At 39.5% G+C, this 14158-nt stretch overlaps 1 protein-coding gene across 1 annotated transcript; it reads right to left on the reverse strand.

Annotated features, from left to right (window-relative positions):
• Nucleotides 1–530: 530 nt before the first annotated feature.
• Nucleotides 531–12571, reverse strand: il13ra1 (interleukin 13 receptor, alpha 1). The gene is made up of 10 exons (XM_023261147.3): nucleotides 12280–12571; nucleotides 10806–10951; nucleotides 10528–10648; nucleotides 10302–10401; nucleotides 7869–8068; nucleotides 7386–7534; nucleotides 4806–4944; nucleotides 4592–4682; nucleotides 4432–4504; nucleotides 531–3670 (listed from the first exon to the last, which is right to left on the reverse strand). The coding sequence occupies exons 1-10, from the start codon at nucleotides 12350–12352 to the stop codon at nucleotides 3578–3580; spliced, it is 1185 nt and encodes a 394-aa protein (XP_023116915.2). The 5' UTR covers nucleotides 12353–12571; the 3' UTR covers nucleotides 531–3577.
• Nucleotides 12572–14158: the final 1587 nt, after the last annotated feature.

The raw sequence follows: 14158 nt of genomic DNA on the forward strand, positions 1-14158 counted from the left end.
GAAGCTGGTGGAGAGCAGCCAAGACACATGGATGCAGTCTTTAGAAACAATGGTTATGAATCAGTACTAATTCCTGTGTGTATCATGTGACTAAAACAGACAGAAAAGAAAACACGGAACGCCTAAAAGTACTGTTTTAGGAAGTACAATGCCATAGCTATTGATGGAAGAACTGGTTATTATCAAGAAAACCATGGAAAAAGGCTAGATCTATTCTAAGCTGTTTTTGTTATTATATTTGTCCAAACAAATGTACCTTTAACTGTATCAGGCATTAAAATGAACATGAAATTGATGAAAACAAGGGTGTTGCTTCGAGAGAGATTCAACAAGAAACTTGTTACATTCAGCTTGCAAACTACTGACCTTACTATTCTCTGAAGTACTGCGTCTCTCATCAGGATTTGGCCTAAAGGTATTTCAAGAATACGGAAAATGGCTATTATGACAGATGGAATGAATTCATTACAGAAACAAAAGAGTTGTGCTTTTTGTCGAAACTATTCAAGAAGTGACAAACAACACAGAAACATGAAGCAAATCTTTAATGCAGAAAATACTTAGGAAACCTTTGTGATTTATATACTCGTTATAATGTACGATACATTTACAAAACTACATAAAACACAATTTATTTTTAAAAAGCAGATTGTACATTTTTTATTTACATAGAGTAAAAAAGAACTATTGCGTGAACATCATGTGTAATATACTTCCACTTCTTTGTTGAGAGTTTATGCATCAGCAGGCAGTTAGTTAACAATGAGAGGTGAGTTTTTGCAAAGATTTAGCAGTAGAGACTTGTACACATCAATTAAAGGGCTTTAGAGATGCTGCTAGGGAGACTTTTCGACATTTAGCTGTGGCTCTGATCACAAGGTTGGGGGTACAAGCCTCTGTTGGGGGGTACAAGCCTCCGTTGGGGGGTACAAGCCTCTGTTGGGGGGTACAAGCCTCTGTTGCGGGGTACAAGCCTCTGTTGGGGGGTACAAGCCTCTGTTGGGGGGTACAAGCCTCTGTTGGGGGGTACAAGCCTCTGTTGGGCCCTTGAGCAAGTCTGCTGACCTGCGCTTCACCAGAAAACTGGGTTATGCAAAGAAGAAAAAAATTGACTCTGCTGCAATGTGGCAGTGAAAAATACAAACTTCTTCTTCTTCCGTTTGACTATTTCCAATCTTCATGCAAGAATACTAACCAATGTTTTTCTGCACAGAAATGACATCTGCAAATTTACATAGAAAAAATTAGCATAGAGCAGCCATTCATGAGTAGCATCCAGCGTTAACCACCAGAAGCACAAACTGGAAACTATTTCATGCACTACGGTATCAATATAGATACATCTGTGTTTTTAGAGAAGTGCAGGAATTCTTCTTACATTCACAGCCTTCAGCAGCCTTTTTGTTAAAGAGGCTTCAGTTTGGGATATCCGCTAAACAGGATGTCCTCAAACTCTGTACATTCATTCGAGCTGTCTTTTTATGTGCTATTAAGAGAGCAAATGTAATGTTGAGCCCTTCAAACTTCTCAGGGCTGCTCCAGAAGCAGGAATAAAAAGAAATCAGTGGAGAATTTCAACCATAAATGTGGGTTTAAGCTTGAGTTTGCACAACAAAAATCAGTGAATTAAGCAGTGCATTCCAGCGCAGTTTTTGTCAAAATTTGCTGTTCTTGAGCCAAAAAGTGTCCATTTCGGCTGCATTTTGCTGGAAGATGTACGGAGAATCATATTTCTATTAGGCCTTGAGCTGCTTCAGACAATGAACTACGTAAAGTACATACTTCGAGTCACAATTGTGGGATATAGTCTCCCAAGCTTAGCATCCTTGTAAGCTTGTTAGTAGGTTTTTGGTGGTCTAGCAGGTAAAAAATGATGGAAAACCAGAGAAGATAAGCATCCATGTAAAATATCTTCACCTGGTCACCATTTAAAGCATTCTGGGTCAGAACATGACCAGCACCATAAGCTTATCAAGGTGGCTGAATGCTCAGTCTTTGTATTTTTAATCCTTCTTTTATCTTCACAGACAAGATCTAGTTAGTGAAAGACCAGTAAGATGTTTCTCAATCCTGTAATCCATGAAGTGCACCAATATTGACTTTCTAGTGGAGGTTGACATTATCAGTCTTTCTAAATCCCTACTGAACAAATAGAGCGTGATTAAAAGCTAAATAATTAGTCTCTGCCACTGCTGCAGTCTACCTGTATCAGTGTAATCCTTCAGGGCAGCTCTGTTTTTCATGCCAAAGTGCAATTATTCCATTGTCCAACAATGGACAATGTCGCCTAACAACTCTTCGGTGAATTTTTCATAGACCAGGGGGCTTTTCAGAGGAGGAGTAGGTTCATACTGGCCTTCAGTCCTCTCTAAGCTGCCAGATTTTTACGACTTGACACGAAATGTCTGACAATGAACTTGATGGCAATAAGAAACACAATAGCTTTAACAATATGTACACACCAACAGGGATAATGCTCGCTGAAATATGTAAACTTCCTTGGCAGATATCAAACAGGCAAACTAATGCCTGAATAAAAAATACATATATTTCTAAAAAAATAACTTTTTTGCACTGGCAGTGACATCTTTGGGATCATAGGTGACAGACATGTGCAGGACAGGGATAAAATACTACAGATTATGACAATTAACAGTCATATAAAACACATTAAAGTATAAAAATGTCCATTAAACTGGGACCAGCCAATGTTGAGCATTTAACGCCTGGTAAATGCTTTAAAAAGGGCAACCATATTGCTTCAACAACTCCAGAGATACATGGTTGTTTAGATGATGCAGTTCTGCCCTAATTCAACAGTACTGCTCAGCCTAAGGTTGTCCATTTCCATTCAGGCTCTACTGTCCAAAAGGTCTCACCAAAGTAGCACCTGGTGCAAAACAGTGCAATGCAAGTTCAAGTAAAATGTGTTCTTTCAGAGCAATGGATGCACTTGTTCAACAACTGGCTGAATGCAGTTCGCTGCTGTGTATGAAAATAACACGGTGATAACAAATGGAAATTATTCAGAAATGCTGGTGTGAATATGAAGCCGACTTAATGCACTGACTTCTCCTTTCGAGGAATTTTCATTCAGTGTAACTTACCCTGTCTACAGTGAACAGCAGCGACTAAGACTTGTGAAACTCGTACAGTGGTGGAGAAAACTTTGCAGACACCCTTAAAATTTTACACGATCTCAAATATTGTTGTGAAATATCGGTGGAAAAATCTTTTTTTTGTTTCAAAAGGTGTGGCTGCATTAGACAGACACAAACAAATACAAAACACTAAATTCTACCAAAATGACCCAATACTCAAAATTTCCTATTTTTATGGAACCAATCAATTTTAAGTTTTTAATGGCTTTTTGGGGGGATTTTGTTTAGTATTATGGCTGTGATTGTACTACAAGAGATTGCACCTGAAGAATGCACCTAAGTGATTCTTGATGCAATATTTCACAAAAGTATGGGGTGTCCGAAAACTTTTTTCCACCACTGTATTTTAGCTGCACCGGTGTGTGCACAGTTTGTACAAATACAGCAGCTGCCTACGTTAGCTAGCATCAGAAACATCAGCAATCCAGTCTGATGATTTCAGGATCTAAAACAGTGATTTCACAGGTCTGTTCTTCCTCTGATGGGGCTTGCAAGTTGTAAAGATTGCTCTGGGAAAACAAAGAAAGAAGAAAGCACGTTAGTGACCGAGAGAAAACAAACCGCTGAGCGACTTTTAAAAAGAAAGCCGATATTTTAAAATTGCTGAGATTCCCAGCAAACATTGTTTCAGGAAGGCGAGGGCAGCTTCACTGACCTACCTTCTTTTTTTACTTTGGATTCTGAGACTTTATTGTACAGACAAGACCGATAATTCAATCTTCCGTATGTGTGGGCAAAGACAGCAAATGAGTGGACATTCCTAATAAAATGTCATATTCTTCCTGCAAGAATTTAAACCTGTAATTATGTGTTGATGCCAGAGTCTAAACTTTCTTCACATGCAAAATAAGCTGCCTCATTATTTAGAACTAGAGACTGAATCACAGTCTCAGCAATGTTCCATTATTGACCTGAATTTTGGCACAGTTGTGGAAAAGAAGCGCAGGAATCTAGAAATGTCAAAATTTTGAAAAGGTTTGAGAATTCATATTTTAGTACTGTAGATTCATTGTAAAAGAAACATTCAGGGAAACTGTAAAGGCAATTAAGAAATTTCTGTTGTCAAACTGCTGTCAATGCAAACAAGTTTAAGAGTCTCTTTTATTAAAGATGTCACAGTGAAGTTGTGGAATTTTACCACAATTAGCACATGAATTCTTGAGTCATGACTGAAAATGAGTTTGATGTGTTTTCAAGTGAATGTTTGTGCCAAATTTGAAGAAATTCTCATTCATGTGAATGGGCAGAATGGAAGCATAAAGATAGTCACCTTGTTGTTGTTGTCAATATCGGTGATGAAGTCCACGGGTGTTATTATTCTGGGGAAGAACTTGTCCTTATTCCTGCACAGTGAGAGATTCATATCAGAGGCAAACAGGAAAAAGACTAGAATCCAAAGATCCAAGTCGAAAGAAGAGGTCTATACATACCTCCGACAACAGACAAACATCAAGGCTGCCAGAATAGCGACCACACATGGGATGATAAAGGCAACGAACACCAACGCATCCAGATCTTCCTCTGCATACAAACAAACATAAACGTTTGTGTTCTTGCAACAACGACTAAACGGGAATTTTTCTAATCTTCTGATATGACTTTACAAAACAACCCTTCAAGATAAGACCGAGACAAAGACCATACCAAAACACTGGTCAGCACTCCATGGTGTCGCTCCGTTGCCTCTGGTTTCTACTACTGCCTGAATAGCTATGCAGTACTGCCACTGAGAGTCCCGTTCCAGCCGATATGATGTTTTCTCTTCTTTGGGTAAGCCGATAATCTGTGAAAAGTTTTGGAAAAAATGCATTTTAACTTTGATGGTGGTGTTAGTCATGTGACAAGTTACTTCACTGGATAAGCAGCACTGATGGCCAGCTGATGGCTCTACAGGAAAAGTCAGGGAATCACCAGAGTCCCCACAGCTAACCCACTGGGGACATTGTATATTTGTACCAAATTCCATGACAACTTATGCAATAGCTAAAGGGATACTTGAATAAATGTGAAGAGAGGCAACCTGTTTCTGGTGGTACAAGAGAAGTACAAGGGGAAGTAAGGAAGATCGTCTGAGCATCATCAATGTTAAGATCTCAGTCAATCCAATTACATTTCCATCCCTAGAGCCATGATGCTTTCCCAGCCAAGAAGGGTTATTTAATCCCTCCAATGCAACCAAGGGCAATGCAAAAGTGCATAGTTTCTAGACTGGGCTCTGTCCCAATGTCTGTGGCTGCCTCTATCTGCAATCCTGCTCTTTTAGCCACTACCTCATGGCCACAGGTGACAGTAGGAGCTTGGATGAAATGGTAAATTGAGAGTTTTACTTCAATGCTGAGTTCTCTCTTCATTAACCGGGTATAGCGTCCATATCACGTAGATTGAGCTTCGATTCTCCTGTAAATCTGCAATGGTCAATCCACTGTTTTCCAACAGAGCACCCTGACCTCAGATTTGGACAACAAGCAACAAGCAGAGATGCAATCAAACTGGTTATACCCCAACCTTCGGGTTGGCCTTGAAATTCTGTGGAGAAGAGCTAACACACACAAGAAGTGCCAACAGGGAGCAGACTGCACATTGATACATCGTGGTCCCGCAGCAACCCACACAAAATATTATTAGAGACATGCTAAAGAGCCCTCTACAGGTTTATGTAACAGACACACTCACCTGACACAACATCTAAACCACCTATTGTATAGGTCCTCTGTGCACCAAAACAGCTCTGACTCTTTAAAGAATCGACTTTACCAGAACTCAAAAGGCATCCTGGAGGAGCAGGGCCCCAATACGTTATTAGCAGGTTCATTTATTTCTGGACGTTCAGAAGTAGGACCTCTGACGAATTTGAAGGCCAAGTCAATAATTTGAACTCTGTCATGTTCCTACAACCCCTCCTGGACAATTTTTGCACTTTAGCAGGCCACTGCCATCAGGAAATACCACTGTCATGACGGTGCGTATGTAGTCAAAATGACATCCACATGAATGCCAGGACCCAAAGTTTTTTTGCAGAACATTGCCAAGGCATCACAATGGTGGCGACTTGTCTTCCTCCCTACATGCTTCAGTAAGCCATGAGCATATCACCCTGTCTCCAGCTCACAGATTCCTTGGACTAGTTTTGGTAGGTACTAACCACTGTCAAGTCAAGTCAAGAACTTGAATCCATATGTTCACGGACACACAATTCGGGTAGAGAGGAATTTTTTGTGCAGAATTCAAAGATGGGGAGATGGGGAGGGGCATGGGTGTCTATGTACAGGAGTAACATTTATATAGAAATAAGTGATGAAGTAAAGTAAAAAAAAAAATCTATTCAAATCTGTGTAAAATAAAATTTAAAAACTGTCTCTTTTTCCTGTGTTTGTGCCTGAGAAGAGAGTGAGCTGGGCGATATGTGTCTGCACTGCATACTGGTGCTTGTTATTCACTAAACCTGCCAGGGGTTTGATCGTTGTGTAGACTGGATAGACAAATTACCATGACCCAGCAGCACCAACACAAAGCTGAACAGTTCAGAGTTACGAGACAGAATCCTAAGGTTCGACAGCTGGGCAGACTCTCCTTACCTATACGCTGGCATAGGTCATCCCAGGGAGACTAAGCAGAGTCGTTCCCCAATATTTGGAACACTCTTACAACTACCACCTGATGTCCAGTGTCCTCATAACACTCTCTGTCCCTAAGGTTCCCACTGTCTTTGGGCGGAATTCCTTTCGCTTTGCTGCAGCAATCGATTGGAATTGCCTCCAAGGTCTTCCCTTTAAAATATGGAAAATACCACCCCAGTCTGCCAATCTTTTGGCACTATCCTCCATTAAATAGGCTTATCAACCAAGACAACCCTACAGCATCCAAAACACTAAGCGACTCAGGGAGAATCTCTTCAGCTTCTGGCACTTTGCTACCACATTGTTCTGTAACCACCTCGGTGACCTCCAAGGAAATGCACAGGAAAAGCTCCCATACTCTGGCCCCAGACACTGACTGTAAAGTAAGACTTATGCTGGGAATCAAAAAGGCAAAAGATGAATTTTGAAATACATACATTCATATACATGATTTTCAAAGCAAAGTATTTTGTGTACTGCTGTGCTTCATTTGATTCTTAATTAATGTCAATTGAATTATAGAAAACAGACTAAACAAGAAATGACTTTAATTAAGACTTCAGAGACAGACATCCTAATCCTAATATAGTATTCTTGTGAGTCTTACCTCCGGCTTATTGCACGCCGTCTTATTACACACGGTATATCTGAGATTGTATTTCCAGTTTGAAGGTTGGAAGATGTCAGGGGCAATCCAACTGATACTGAAAGCATCCTTACTTTTTACGACTGTCCATTTAAGAGCAGGTGGTCTCACTGTATGGAGACAGACAGCACAGTAATTAGAGTTACTCTGAAGACACTGTGTGGTCTCTTGAACACACACATAAGCATGTTTTTGCGCTCCAAAGAATCTATTTTTAATTGTGTCGTACCACAGAATACACAAATATATGCGCACAAACACATACTCACACACAGACACACACATCTTAATGCTATGATAACTGATAAAAAAGTTCCAAGAAAGGACAAGAAAAACAGCTTTTCTTAAACCCCTTAGACTGAATGGGGAAGCGACACATATTTCAACAGCCCTTCCTTAAAAGGACTTATGATCTAAATCTGTTCTGGTGAATTCAGTACATACCGTGATCTTTAAGCAGTTTAATGAAAGTGTTTCGGGCAGGTTTGTCGTTCACTGTTCCATTAAACAAGATGTTGATCTCGTGGCGTTCGGATGCCTGCAGTTCACAACCAGTCCTCACACCTGTAGTACTGTAGCTGTACGATGGGCATTCTTGTAATTCTGAACTTTCATCGCTGCTGCTACCAACCTGATTAATTAACCTTGGAAATACAAAGAAAACGCTGGCTTACTATAATGCGTATAATGTGTTCCAGAAATAAGTAAAGAATTGATAAAATGAATCCAGAATTGTGTTACATGTTAGTCAGGCCTGGGGGAGGAAAAAAGGCATAAAACACACAAAAAAAATGTTGCTCAGCAAAGTTAAGGGAACAGTTCTGCATTTAGATGAGTAAATCAGCACTACTTCTGTGTCTCCCTGGTAAATATGGAACTACAACCAGCAGGTGAAGAAAGAAGAAGTAAAAAGCTATCCTCACTCTGTACAGCTATTTCTTAGAAGCACGTAGTGACAGCATCATGCTGATTAACCACGCTCCAGGAAGTTACTGCACCCAGCCAGCAAACGATTACAGAATTTGCAGAAAGCTGAAATACTTCTTCAGCCTAATAGATGTGCACTTACAGAGTTTTACAATGTTTCTCAATCACCTGTTCGCACACACATTACACAAGGTTGCTCGTCTGCAATCAGGTTCAGTGTCTTGCAAGGTCTTAAAGGGTTAGTTATGGCGGTTTTGTATTAACAATAATGTGTACAGTACGGTCGGCGGGCGAGACATGTGGGCTACAACTTGCAAAATAAACAAAAAAACCCTATTGATGTACAACATTGATTTATGATAGGGGCAGAGCGTGATTAACTTGTATTTCATAAACAAAAACTGATTTTGACAATGAAATATGCAGCTACACTATGAATGATATAACAACACTGTTTTCTGATGGAGCAGCACTTTCCATTAACTTACTGTCATCTTACTCCCTGTGTGTGCTTTGGCCACTCTTTCCTTCACACATCCACATCCTGTACAGACCGAACAAGATGCCAATGCTAAATGCACCAAATGTGTACTTACTGCACTACAACAGCTGTAATTCTAAAGAATGAATTATGTTATTTAGGTTTGCATCTCTTTTTTAACACTGCAAAGTACAAAAACATGTCTTTCCCATGGGGCAGGAGAGGACACAAAACCAACGCAACTCCATATTGTGTGGATGTAAATGATCAGAATACCTGCACACTGCAGGTAACTAAGGACAGAAATCAAGTGAGAATGAACAGGAGCCATATTTTTTATAAAAGTCCTGCGTAGGGAACTAGTGCAGTGTTTGCTCTTACTCAATGCTCATCTTTTCGTTACTGATCGAGTCAGATGACCACCCACCCTGAGCCTGGTTCTGTTAAAAGTTTCTTCCAGTAAACCGGGAGTTTGTCCTCCCCACTGTCATTTTGTCCTCATAATTTATGTTTATGTTGCCAAATATGGCTTGAGTTTCAAAATATAAGCCTCCCACAGTAAACAAACAGTGACAAAATCCAGACTTAAACTGGTCTGCAGCTGAAACACAAAAAAGGAAAAAAGAAAAGAAAAACAAACTGAGCTATTATCTCAAGGAATTTAGCACTGGTTGAACCTTAGCTCAGAACTTTAACTTTAGTTTGGTCTGGTTCTTATGTGATGAGACCAAACACAGTGTCTCAGGAAGCACTGCAAAACAGCAACCCTTCTCACGCAATGTAAAGATGAATTTTCCTGTAATTACTCTGTGTCAGCTTGACAAACAAAGCATTTCTTCCTAATAAAAAAACTAAATGCTTAAGAAAGACTGTCATTAAACTACAGGCCATCAAAGTAGAAACTCAATGCAGCAAAAGTGAATACATCTGTGACCATTGAAGTTAGAAAAAGTCTAGCATGTTTGGCTCCCACAGCGGATGCTTGGTCCTGACAGTGAAGCACAGATGTGGGAGTGTGATGAATGCCTGTGGATATATCAAAATACTGGCTGACAAGATGGCTCCAAATCTCCTGAATCTTAGCAGGAAAGGAATATTCCAGCGTGATAGTGATCCAAAGCACACTGCAAAAGAGTCTCGAAAGAAGGAAAAAGTGAAAACCGTGATGCGGCCAAGTATTTCACCTTAAATCTAATAGAACACCTCTGAGGAATTTTAAAGAGAGGGGAAAAGGAACACAATTTTTGCGTTTTTTTTTTTTTTTAATTTTTTTACAGCAAATGTATATTGGTATCAACTGTGGGAAAAAAATCAAGGATAGAGTTTAAAATCCTTTTTAATTAGGCTCAAAACATTCCTATTTCGTAAAGCTTACAGTTGGTTCAGGTGACACTGAATCTTGTAATACTAATGTAAATTGGTCCTTAATACTTTGAATCTCCCCAAAAGAAAAACGGATAAAAACATACTTATAGAAAAACCGAAGATCTGGAGCATCACTTGCTGGGTTCCACTGACAGTGAGTTTTTCTGGGGGCATAGTTGTAGCAGTCCAATTGTTTCACCAGCTCTGGGATGAAAAGACACGCAAATATGCAACTTAAACAACAGACAAATAATTAATCTAGTTCTAAAAGACCACTTTTTGTTGACAGAGAATGACAGATTTTGGGTGATAACAATCAACATTTGCTACCTGGGTAAGAGATGCTATGAACAGCCGGTTCACTACTGTCGTCACTGCAATCAGTTGTGACAGAAAAATTCAGAGATCTTCCACCCAATATTGTGAAATCACTCCACTTAGATGTAAAAACCTGAAACCACCAAAGAGAGAATGAGAAAATACTCACTGACACACAGTACTAACAGCATGGATTCTACATGTGCTGTGTTGTAGGATGAACACAATGCATACATGAGCTTTTAGACAAAACAATGTTTTTCTAAATACACACTTGTATACATACTTACTGTAACTCTGTTAGGTGCACCCTCCTGGGGGATTATTGTCACTGTATAGTTGCAATTTCTCACTGAATCTTGTGGTATCCAGGACAACTCTGGTGTAAAATCATCAATCCACCGCAGTGCAAAATTTTGTGGTGGTGAGATTTTGCCTTAGACGGAGAAGGAGAAAAGACAGAAATCAGGTAATTTTCTTTTTTTAACTTTCAGTCTATGTGCTTGTGACAAAAAGGCCGGTGTTGTCTCTTCCTGCAGCAGCGCAGTGAGAGTGTGATTATCCTAAATCCTTCTAGGAAATGCCCGAGAACAGCTGGACGCATCTGTTTTGTTTGAGTCCGTCACTATTTTCAGGCCTCACAGACACAGATCATGCTGTGTCATGTCGGAGGCGAAGGGAAGCAACTCACGTCTGCTCGTTAACTTGTACTTAAGTGCAAACTCCCTTCCTGTGTTTTTAAAAGAAGCAATATTGAATGCTTGTGACACACTGAAGGACACAGTGCTACTTTCCGAATAGGAAAAACTCCTCTACTTCTTCAGCTAAATATACTATTCGACAACGCTTTCCAATCAGCCCGGAAAACTGCTGTTTTTCTGTTGATTTTTAAAAAAAAGAAAAAATAAGAATCTTAATAATCCAGACAGGGAAATCTTTTGGTACAGTTGCAAAAATGATGGCATGACTAAATAAGACATTAAAGCAAAACAGAAAGAGGAACTATGCAACGTCTGACCACAGCAAAGAAGCACTTCTTGGGGTTTCTCGGGTTCTCAAGTACGCCACAGCATTAAAAAAAACTGACCTCCACAGACTCATAAAACATCCACAACTTCAGAACCAGACAACTTTTCACAACACCAATCTTAATGGTCAACTTAGGCCCATAATGGTGTATGTTATCCAACAGGAAACCTTATTGTAAAAGAACTTGGGTCAATATATAATTGCGTGACTTTTTGTAAAGTTGACACAGTTGACAGGTATCATAGTTGACATTTTTGCTGTTTTCAGGCCTAAAATCAACATGACCATGTATAACCAAACACCACGTGGCATTTTTACAGAAAGATTCTGCATGACTTTTACTTGTAATGGAGTACTTTTACTTCAGTAAAGAACCTGGACACTTCTTCCACCGAATGCACATTTGGTTGTAAGATACCAGCATTTAAAAAAATATTCACTCCATCTCTGCTTTGTCTCACACCGAAACTTAAACTAAACTGAACCACCCATCCAGCTGTACACAGGCGCTCCGGGGTTTTACATATCCTGAGGTAAGAAGTTCCAATGAACGCCTTTTTCGTCACATTCCCACCCTTTATGAGGTTGCTCCAGGGTGATGGATGCACACCAGATGTGACGTCACTACTGGGAACCCGTTCCGTGTGCTGTGGCAAAGTGGGAAAAGTCTCCGAAAGAAGCTGAAAATAACAACAACGTGCGTAAAGAGCGTTACCTGTGCGTAAACGGTCTTACCTGTTTCGGATATCACTGTTAGAAAAAGACAACTTAAAACTAACAAGTCCAGACTCCGAAACATCCCGGTCATCCTGTTTTTTTGTTTTGTTTTGTTTTGTTTTTTGGGAGTCCTTTTCCTTAAAATTTTCCTCAGTTGTTGGCATGAAGAGAAAAAGTCTCCGGCGAGGCGACTCGTCTGGTGCCAAGCTTGTTTCTCAACGCGAAGAAATACAAATCCACCCGTCCGTCTCTGTCTCGACTTCAGTTTCGCTTGCTGCTTCTTTTGAGGAAGGCATGAAAAGTGTTGGGAGGCTGGAAGTGGGCGGTGAACTTCCTTCTCCTGATTGGGATACGCTGCAGCACGGACGCAAACGTACAAACACAAATAAACTGGAACCCAAGATTACACGCCAAGGACGGTGGAGGAATTAGGACGTTATCGAGAACTGGGGCGAGGTTGCTTTTCTTCAAGGTTCTTTGGTAAACGAAACTTCCAAACGACACTTGTAACATGTCCAACTTTTTGTTTCTACATCTGTCATTTGGAGAGATATATGCCACTGGCCACTGGCCTCAGTGCGCTTTTACACACAAAAAAACCAAAACTAAATACCACAGGTGAATAAGGTGAAACAGATATCACCTTGAAACTTCTGCAGTTTAATCCAATTGGACGCTGGAAGAAGTCAGGTTCAAAACTTTGATTTTTTTTCCCTTTTACTAAGAGGGTTTTGGATGTCTCTTTTAAACACTCCATAAATTAAAAAATATGGTAAGAAAAAATATTGTCGCCATGTTTCAAGGAGTGAAATATTCTGTAAATCTGGCTGCCAATGAAATACAAGCAAACTACAAAGTTTTGTGAATTTCTGAAATTTCCACCTTAAAGTATGATATAAAAACAATAACTTACCTTGTAATATTTCCTACATGTATATTTTGGATGTTTTTCCCCACAGTAGGTGGAAAGAAAACATGTCATGGAAGCACAATAACACAAAATCTCAAAACGGACCAGTGCAAGAAAAAAAAGACTAAAGCCATGTAGATTCAACTTTGATCAAAATGTTTTTGATGGCTCTGTCTATTAAGTAAAAATTTCACCCTAGTCACCCGATTGGCTCCCCTTAATGTCAGTCTGCTCTTTTTTGTCGTTCCTCCACTGCAGCTAACACAAAAAAGGGGATTTTACAGGAAAAAGAAAACTTGATTCCCGTATTCAGCGGTTGAATCCTCCTATCAGCTTTAGATAAATATTTGAAGTTATTCCTGAATGAGACCGAATGAGGTGTAAAGATTGTGGTTTCGTGATTACATAGCGATCCGGTGGCTCAGCGGTTAAGACTGTGAGCTACTTGATGAGAATGTTGGTGTTTTAAGCCCCAAGCATCACCGATCTGCCTCTGTTTGACCCCTGAAAAAAGGCCCTTACCCCTCGTATTGTCCTGCGGGTCAAAAGTTACCCATTTTAAAGTCTGAAAATGTGGAGAAAAAAAATATATTTTCACAGTGAAACTTCTGATGTCCACATTTTCAACATTTTTGGGAAATCTTTGAACATTTTTTGGTGGGAAAAAAATGTTAAAATGTTTCTGAAGAACATTCACAAAAAAATCAACGAAAATCCAGCAAATTTCGCTGGATTTTGGTTGATTTTTTTTGTGAATGTTCTTAAAGAAAATATTAGAAGTTTTACTGATATGTATGTAATCACTTTAGATATTTTTAGGATTTTCCTGGAAGATTTTTACTCATTTTTTGAAAATGTTTACAAGAATTTTCTTGCCAAATGTGGGGAATTTTTTTTTTTTAAATAATACTTTTAAGGGAAACTTTTAAGGAATTATTGGACTTTTCTTCCTGAAGGTTTTGCAAATTTTCAGAAATTTGGGGAATT

Source organism: Amphiprion ocellaris, chromosome 23, assembly GCF_022539595.1.
Source record: "Amphiprion ocellaris isolate individual 3 ecotype Okinawa chromosome 23, ASM2253959v1, whole genome shotgun sequence".
Taxonomy (NCBI): domain Eukaryota; kingdom Metazoa; phylum Chordata; class Actinopteri; family Pomacentridae; genus Amphiprion; species Amphiprion ocellaris.

What these genes read in the sequence shown, in the direction of transcription:
- il13ra1 (XM_023261147.3), bottom strand. Translation starts at nt 12,352, where the DNA reads ATGACCGGGATGTTTCGGAGTCTGGACTTGTTAGTTTTAAGTTGTCTT. An exon ending in TCATAGCATCTCTTACCCAG is followed by an intron (nt 10,402 to 10,527) that starts GTAGCAAATGTT and finishes TTTTCATCCCAG; the next exon opens with AGCTGGTGAAACAATTGGAC. An exon ending in ATGTTTGTCTGTTGTCGGAG is followed by an intron (nt 4,505 to 4,591) that starts GTATGTATAGAC and finishes CTCACTGTGCAG; the next exon opens with GAATAAGGACAAGTTCTTCC.